The 8923-nt window shown below is 45.7% G+C and overlaps 2 protein-coding genes across 11 annotated transcripts in view; both read right to left on the bottom strand.

Moving 5' to 3' along the window:
• Nucleotides 1-1449, bottom strand: part of Kiaa2026 (KIAA2026 ortholog) — a 77772-nt gene extending 76323 nt beyond the window's left edge. For all 9 annotated transcript variants that reach the window (XR_004386812.1, XR_004386814.1, XR_004386811.1 and 6 more), the window contains exon 1: nt 573-1449. Coding sequence is in view for 5 of the 9 variants with exons in the window: in XM_032891787.1 (XP_032747678.1) it covers nt 573-1162 (590 nt within the window). In the remaining 4 variants the exon portion in view is untranslated. The remainder of the gene's footprint in view (nt 1-572) is intronic.
• A 2898-nt stretch (nt 1450-4347) lies between these two features.
• On the bottom strand, nt 4348-8336 carry Ranbp6 (RAN binding protein 6). Of its 2 annotated transcripts, XM_032891790.1 has the most exons (2): nt 8151-8336; nt 6846-7035 (listed from the first exon to the last, which is right to left on the bottom strand). In XM_032891790.1, the coding sequence occupies exons 1-2, from the start codon at nt 8284-8286 to the stop codon at nt 6965-6967; spliced, it is 207 nt and encodes a 68-aa protein (XP_032747681.1). In that variant the 5' UTR covers nt 8287-8336; the 3' UTR covers nt 6846-6964. The 2 variants fall into 2 exon arrangements, with proteins under 2 accessions (XP_032747680.1, XP_032747681.1); XM_032891789.1 differs by having other exon boundaries at nt 4348-8331.
• Between the last annotated feature and the right edge of the window lie 587 nt (nt 8337-8923).

Below are 8923 nucleotides of genomic sequence, written 5' to 3' on the forward strand. Positions count from 1 at the left end.
GCAAGTCTAAACTTATGAAAGACGCTGTGTCGGTGCATTCATTTCTTGTCACTGAAAAACTTTAATTTCCTCATGAAATGGAAACATTTAATAGCACTTAAATTTCAAATGGCTGAAACTGATAGTAAAAGATACAAATGTTGCTCGACCATCTTTCTCTACTAGCAAAATTATTTTTCTAAGGGTATTTCGCCCCACGTGCCATTGTAAACGGCAGGCTAAAACTGTCTACAAGTGGCCGGTTCAACTTCTACCCTGCAAAAAGCTTTTCCTCCGTCTACTCCTGTAGCTCTTCTTACATCTTGAACCTACCTACCTACTATCCGAGTTTGGGGTTCGTAGGACGGGGCTACCTTTTCGGCTTCGGCACGGGTGCGCTCACCCTGCACGCCGTGCCCACCACACCCCTCCGGTCCCGCGCCTAGCGCTGCTGCTCCTCCTCCCGCGGTTCTAGCACCAACTCAGCACCTATCAGCGCCGCCCCCCAGGCCCTGGCCCAGCCCCTCCTCGGACACGTGTGCGGGTGTGTTTGTGTCGGTCTGTCAGTCCCACTAGGGACCGGGCTCGCTTACCGAGAGAGAAGCGCCAACTTCTGCTCCAGCAACATCTCCAGTTTCTGGCCCTGTTTAGAGATCCAGTGGTCGACGCCGTGCAGGCGGTAGCATGTCTCCAGCATCAACCTGAAGTCCGCCACAAACTCCGTGATGCCCCTGTACTGGCCGCTGGAGAACTTCTCCTCCATCTTCAACAGACACATTCCCTGGCCCGGCTGCTGCGGGGGGACCCGACTGCCCCGGCCCCCGCTGCGCCGCCCTTCGGCCACCTCTTCTTCCCCGGCGGCAACGCCCCCCAAGGGCTGCAGGAAAGGGGCGGTGAGGCCGCGGTGCTTCTCCTGCAGGAACTCGCCCAGGATGCGGTAGCCCTGCTGCAGCTCGTAGGTCAGCTCCTGCTCCTTGCAGCCACCGCCCGCGACCACCGTCGTCTCCGCCGCCGCCTCTTCCTCCTCGTCGTCCACCGAGGAGGCACTCCTCCTGCGGACCAGCCCCGAGGCCCGGGCCGCTGCTGCCACCACCACCTCCTCGTTCCCTTCTCCGGTCGGCGGTGGCGGCCGCTCCTCCTCCGCGGCCCGCTCCATCTCCCCCGGTGTCTCCGGCACGCTCATGTCCACGGCAGGCCCAGGCTGGGTTGAGAGGAGCGGCCGCTCGAGGCGCCGGGAGACGCGTGAGCGCGGGCCGCTTCCTCAGAGATCCGCGGCGCCGCGCAGCCCCTGCCGCATCGGGCCTTGCTCTCCTCAGTCGCCGGCCGGGACCCGCGCGCGCGGGGGTCTCAGGCTCGCGCCTGCGGGGCGGGGTTACATGGCGCGCGGGGGAGGGGGGGAGAGGAGAGCTAGGTGCCCTACTCTCCCCTCCCCCCGGCGGCGCGCGGCCCGCGCCCGCTTCACCCTCCGCAACCCGCCCGCCCGCTCACCGGCCCGGCCGGCGGGGCCTCGGCGCCCCACCCCCTCCCGGGCCGACTGGGCGCTGGGAGGGGGCGAGGAGTAAGAGGACTCTGCTCCTTCTCGAGTGGGCCGCAGCCCCGGGCCGCCGCGGCTCGGGCTCCTCCTCTCCCTCACACCCCCTCCCGCCCCTGTCTACCTGCGGGGGACCTGGGCAGGAGGAGGCGGCGCACGGACCGGGCCCGGCGACAACTGTCAGTTAGAAGCCCCGCTGGGCGGGAGGGGGATAAGGGGAGGGGCGGAGAGGAAAGGGGGAGGGCACTTAGCCCCCCCGGCCGGGGAGAGCCGTGTAGAGAGGCAAAGAAAGAGGTACCGTCGCCATTCCCGGCGCGCATGCGTAGGAGCACACGGTGGCCCCGCCCCCTTTGGTCCCGCCCCGCTACGCGAAAACCCGGACTTGGCTCCTCCACAGGCCTGGAGGCCGAGTGTGTTGCGCGGACTAATGATGTCATCAATATGCGGACTTCTGTAAGAGGTGGGGTAGAGGGAGGAACAGAGCGCCTGTGCTAGTGCACAGTCTGGAAGGCTATCCATAGACTAAAAGTTTCCTTTTGGCGAGACCCTTACTAGTCCTAAAAATTCTAATATTAGCTTTCTCGAAGCAGTTACTAGATAACCTTTGCTAACACAAATGAATAACGAGAACGAACAAGATTAAATCCTCACCGTTGTAAAATACCCTTTGTACTCCTTCCTTATGACCGGGTTTGGTTTTGTTTTTACATAAAACCAGCATTTAGAAAAGTTTAGAAAGGAAATTTAAGGACCTCACAAAATTAGAGTGGTGGCCTGTAGAGCTCTAGTTCTCGAAAGAGAATCCTGTTTTCTAATTTGAAATTTAAAAACCGAAAAACACCTGGATTCTTGAGTATGGCTAAAAATTTATTAAGAGAATGCAATCTCACTATGAAGTCTCCAAATGTCTACTCTAAGCTGTACAGCTGGTTATTGGTGTGGCTTTAAAATCTCACTACATATTTTTTTTAAATGACTAAAAAGTGGACTCACTACATTAGTTTACATGTTGCTTAAAATGAGGGGGAAATTAACGAACCCCAAATAGATGTTACTGTTTTCTAATGCACATAATATTCAGACTTACTTGCTTGAAACTTGGAAGGAAACATCAAACCAAAACCATAGAAATGCAATTTAAACATATTCATCACTAAATGGTTGAGACAATCTCACCTTCAAAATGGTTTACGTCTCTATAAACAAAGACTTTAACATTAAATGGCTTAAAATTTTCTTGTGGGGGCTCAGTAAGTTAAATACCAGTTGTAGTTAAAATAGTGAAAAACAGGAACACGAGTTTTTAAAGAACTTCACACAAACAGTGTTACACACATGCATGTATTTATCTGGCATTTATGGTTTTCTCTCAGACATACCTTGGCTCATGAGGAAAAAAAGTTGGGGGCAGTTATACTTCAGCAGCTGGCCAATGTCTGGCTAGGCTTTCTTTCCATTCCTCTGACAAGGCCCACAGATCTAAAGCCAACCAAACTCAAGCAAATGTCCTCTTTTGGCCACCAAACCTATTTCAAATTTTACACAATAGCTTCCACTTCCTGAACCTCATGCTGCTAGGTACTTGATGGTCATCATCTTCTTGGACTCTCACACAACCACATAAGCTACCTATTAGCTTATCTTACAGATGGGGAAACTAACACAAAGGACAAGTTTGCCAAAATTCAAATTTAACAACTCTTACTTCAAAACTTCAATTGCCCAATTTCAAATCATTTGTCAAATTTTCACAAGGCTACAGGAAATGAAAAAAGCATAATGATAAAAGATTTCTTAAGACATATAAAGAGAAAGAGCCATAGATAAGAAGATAAGAAGGAACCTTGACTCTATTCATGAACTCATCCTAGTGATTATGAAAGAAAAACCAGGTCCTTGGACTTAAAAAACTTTATTAATAAGGAAAATGTTGGTAGATAAACTATAGATAAGAGAAAAAGTTGCCATTTAGTCCCGCTACCCAGAGAAAATGTAAACTTCAAGGTAGCTATTTTTCTATTTTAAATACAATTGTAACCATCGTATATATCAAATTCTGAACTATCTACAATCCTAACTTTATATCCCTGTCTTCAGTAGTCTAGACAGACCTAGTGGGGGGGGAGAATTCCATTTAAAACAAATTCTAAAGTATAAAAAAGAACACAGTAGAAGGACAATCAACAGTAGTAACACTGACAATTTATTGAGCACTTACTGGTTCAAACATATTTGGTCTGTTACATACATAGCACTCACAATAGGCTCAGGAAGTCACACAACAGACATTCTTGTTTGTAAGCTTTGAATGAAATTCTGTTACGTAGAATTTTTTTCTATCCTACCAAAAAATCCTTCAACATTAAAGACATTCCAATTAATGTAATTAACCCTAAATTGATAGCTGTTTTGTAATACACATACACAGATATATGACTAGTCTTAAAGCTCTTTTCTTTTTAATGTTTAATGATAACATTTTGTTTCACTGTATCTGTAGAATCCGTTAGGAACTGCTTCAAAATAGAACTTTATTTAACCCCCATTCTGAGTAACAGTTTCCCTTAATGTTTGAAATGGGGGTAATGGGGATATGACATACAAACACAAAGTAATACTTGGCTAAAACATGTAACAATACCTGACTCCCACAAACACTGACTATTTAGTATTTATTACGCTGCTATAGTCTGTCAAATGTTTTCAGTGTTAAACATCTCCTCAGTACATTCTTCTCTACACCCAGGAGTGTTTCAGTTCTAGACAATTTTTTTTTTCTTTTCAACAGCCTTTACTGCAGGACACCTTCATTGCTGATACGGGGATCTCTAGACAATTTTTTAAGACAAGTTTGGCTAAGGAGACTTAAAAGTTCTTCTCTCAGCTGGACACTTTAGGAACTGAAATTTAGACATGCTATAACCACTTTTCGGGAGTACCATATGAAAAGATTCACTTATAGGAAACAACTCCTACATCCACTGCAGTACCTTGACACACTCAGTTCTAGCATTCTTCCATCACCGAAACAAACAGAAGTGTTACCAAGAAAGAACAAGTTTGCCACTGTATTCTTCACCCTCAATTCCAGGATGTTTATCCTGGAAGTTTCCCTTTCTGTGTGAGCTTTTTGCACCTTGTGACAGTCACAGACATCTTGGCACCAAGTATATCATCTGCCCAGCATCAATAGTTCAGACAAATAACGACTTATACATTTCACACTAAATAGGGGCAAGGTGACAAATAACTCTAGGACAACTGGAAGCACAAATTACAACCACAGTTTTAAGAGGGGACACGTGCAAAGTAAACAGATAATCATCTCCACCTTGACACTAACCCTGAAAAAACACAGAAGTATGAACTGCTTAGCAGAGAGAAATGGTATCTCTTATTTGTAATGAATCCACTCAACACTTTGTAGCTACTTTTATGGTAGATGGTATTAAACTGCTTCAAGCAGAACTGAGTAACTCTTGTAAAGCCTCCTGCTGTTCATCATCCAGTTGGGATGTGCATTCCAACCACAATTCTTCAGAAGTCTGTATCTGACGGACAACGTTAGCTAGGCGTTTGGCACAGGGATCTTCAAGGCTAATAGTTTCATTAATTTTTCCTTCTGCAATTATACTGATGATTTTGGGAAGATTGGAATTATTCGGACCTATTACAACTGGGTGGTTACTTTCAATTAGGTCACAGAGAAAATTCAAAGTCTGAATAGCTTCTTCTTTATCTTCATGCAGCGGAAGCCATGATAGCCAGTGTGGGAGAACTTCATCCACGTTTACACAGTTGGGCTTAAACTTCATAATCTTTCCGATTGCTGAGATACAGTTCTCTGTAGCAATCACATTTTTTTTGGTTTTGGAATTTGCACACTTAATAACTTTTACCAAGAGTGGGACGGCTTCTGAACACAAAGAACGATAATCATCTCCACCAAACTGTGCCATAACTCCCAGTCCATAGGCAGCAGCTTGCCTGACTTCAGGGTTGTTGTCTCGCATATTGAGTAGCATTGGCCACCGAAAATACTCGACATATTTGAATGAAGTTGGACTGCAGTGCTCTATGATGTCATCAAATATGCATAGTCCCCACTGTCTGTCTGGCCATGGCCTACTTGAACAAATTAGATTTACAATTAATGGGAGTAGCTGTTCAAACCATGGCAAAATTTTTTCCTTGTAAGTACTAAATAATGAGTGCAAAATATCTGATACTTTGGTCAGAATGTAAACATCACATTCATCCTCATCTTGAAGAGACATTTCAACCTGCTGGTCATAATTTTCTTCTTGCCTTTTTACTTGCCGTAATTCTTGGTTTTTAAAGTGCCCTTCAAGTTTTGCCTTCAAAATTCCTCCCAGCTCTTCCAAGTGTTCATCATTGAGACAACCATCTCCCATTACCTCAATGGACTTGGCAAAAGAATTCATTATTTCTGAGAGCACATCTGTGTCAGGTTCGGTTCCAATCGCCTTGATTAAGGGATCACATATAAACTGCCACATCTGTGAAAGATACTCTGAGCCACGAATTCTTGCACATTCTAAGAGAAAGGGCATGGCTTCTGCTGCTGCCATGCGAACATTGTCATGAAAATAAAACTTCAGCAGAGGAACCATCATCTTCACAACTTGCTCTGTGTATTCCACAAATCCTTCTCTTAACTCCTTAGCATAGTAAACCAACATCTGGCAAGCAGTTGCTTTTGCTTCAAGTCCTGAAGTTTTAATGCCAAAGCTTTGCTGGTCTCCGAGGTTTACAAACTGCCAGCCCTCGTCATCACTCATGTTCTCCACATCCTGTGTGTCTAAGAGTGCGACATCAGGCTTAGCTGAAGCAGTCTTGATAAGAGGCTCAATAACCAGCGGGAGATATTGTTCAAAGTCTTTTCCAAGGATCTTACACATTCTGGCCCATGCTGAAACCATGTAAGAAGTCTGAGGGTCGTCATCTTCCATGTTATTTAAGTCTGATTGTGTCTTCAACAGTATCTGCATCACATTCGATGCATCTTGCATAAATTTTTCCTTCCCCACAGCCAGTCCAACATGGCTAATGCACTCAATAGTTTTTCCTCGAAGAAGCTTAAGTTCCTTTTGAACAGCGAGCTCAACAACGTGTTTGAGTGAGGGCATAAATATATCATAATATGGAATAAAGTTTTCTTCTATTGCATCTGCCACCGAGGCAATGGTTGTCACGAGTTGTTCTAAGGCCAACTTGGTTCCATTCCGAATCAGCTCTTGAAGTTTAATTACCAAGATGGAATGGAGACTTTTTACCATATTTTCCAAATATAGGATTAGCAATGATTTGGGGCAGTCTTCAATAAAAATAACAAGAGCAGAAGCGGCATGAGATTGCACACGCTGATTACCTTGGTTTTCCATGGTTCGCAACAAAGCTGTAATCACTATTTCATGAAATTTCTTTTGGAAACTAGGTGCAAAATCTGTAGCCATCTGTCCAAGTGTAGTACAGGCAGCAGCCCTTACCCTTGGATGAGGATCCTGAAGAAAAAGCAAAACCGAGTTAACCGTTTCATCTAGAATTGGTTCCATTTGCTGATGGCAACCTTCTCCGATGGCTGATAAGGCCATTAATCCGGCATGTCGACATTTCCAGTCATGGCTCTGAAGCATTTGCATGATATGCTCCTTGGTCATCGGCAAAACAACTTTTCCACCAAGTCCACAAGCCAGTCTGTCTAGGGCACTCTCAGCAGCAACGGCGTTGCTGTCAAAATCATCTTCTTCCATTTCATCAGCATTTACCCAGTCATCATCATCTTGAAGATCAACCATCATTGCTAATATATGAGGCACAGCCTGTGCGATAATATTCGTATGCTTTTTCAACATCGGAGTCGCAGTTTCCGATAAGGTCACTATTACTTCCAAAGCCAGCTGGCGTTGCAGATTACTAAGCCTAGAGTCTCCACATAACTTCAGGCTCAACTGCAGAGTATCTTCTAAATAGGGACCCAAGTACTTAGGTACAGTATCTGCAATCTCGACAAGGGATTCTAGCACGGAATCATCATCCTGGTAGCAGGAATCATTCACAGCCTGTAAGATTCCAGGAAGCAAATCTGCAAAGTCTTTGAAAAGAGCAATATTGTTTTCATTAGCAAGGACAAACGCAGCCGCAGCTCTAGCAGATAATGTCCTGATGGCTGGATGCTCTTGATCTTGAATACACTGGTCCAATAACCTCTTGATGATATCCAAGTCGTGACGATCTTGGTTCCCAAAAATCCCAGGAAAGTGCCAGAAAACGTGAAGTGCAACTTCCCACAGAACCACATTTTTAGAGTGGATCGAATCAATGAGGAATTTCAGACCTTCTGGCCAATGGTTAGTGCCATTCTCATCTATCAAATTCCTGGCCAGCACCGCAAAAATATCACAAAGCTTTTTCCTCATGCTAGCATGTGTTTCTAATTTAACGGCCAATATCAGTTCAATCTTGACATCCCTCTGCACTTCAGAAGGTAGATTTGGATAGACCTCCTCAAACCCAGAGGACAAAAGCCGTCGTAGCAGTGCGGCAGCCATTTGTCTCACCTCATAACCTGCTCTTCTATTTCGGACGGCATCTAAGAGGAATGTAGTCTTACACAGACCTGGGATATTCTCATAGACCTCCTCGGCTTGCCTCCGCACCATACAGCTTGGATTGATCAGGTTCTTCAGAAGCTGGTAAAACTCCTGCTTATCCGATATGGTCGCCGGCAACCCTGCAGACCCGGCCGCCGCCATCGCGCCCTGTCAAAGCTACCGCGACCGGGAAGGAGGGAGGGAGTCTGCGTCTGGGAGCAATGACGTCAGTGAGGCGACGACGGGGATGGGTGGGGCGCTGCTCCCTCCGCAGCGGCGGGTTAAAGCTGGAAGGCTGGGGTCCGAGTTTTGCAGGGTGGAGGGAGCTGAGTGCCTATTAGGGGTATCGCCCTTCTGTTCTCCGATCCTGATGCTTGTGCGCCTGTAGAGGCAGGAAGGAGATGGAAAGAAATTCGCTCCGAAAGCCTACATACTGTATGATGCCATTATTTTTTTTTTTTTAATAAAAGATCTCGAATAAGCACGTCTATACAAACAGTAATTTGCACTTGCTATGGAGTGGGGGAGGAGGAGGAATAAGTATAACTGCTGTCCGAGATTTCTTTTTGAGGGATGATAAAAATGTTCTGCAGTTGATAGTGATGATGGTTTCCCCAATGTCATGCCGTTATACTAAGAACTACTGAATTATACAATTTAAATTGTTAACTGGGTATAATGAGTCAAGCCATAATAAAGCTGTTTGCAAAATAAGCTCAATTAAAGGTTAAGGATTTCCTCCCCATTACTACACCCAGAAAAGTAGAACCCGTGATGTTCAAACTCAGGCTTACACCAG

Source organism: Rattus rattus, chromosome 2, assembly GCF_011064425.1.
Source record: "Rattus rattus isolate New Zealand chromosome 2, Rrattus_CSIRO_v1, whole genome shotgun sequence".
In the NCBI taxonomy this organism is placed as follows: Eukaryota; Metazoa; Chordata; class Mammalia; order Rodentia; family Muridae; genus Rattus; species Rattus rattus.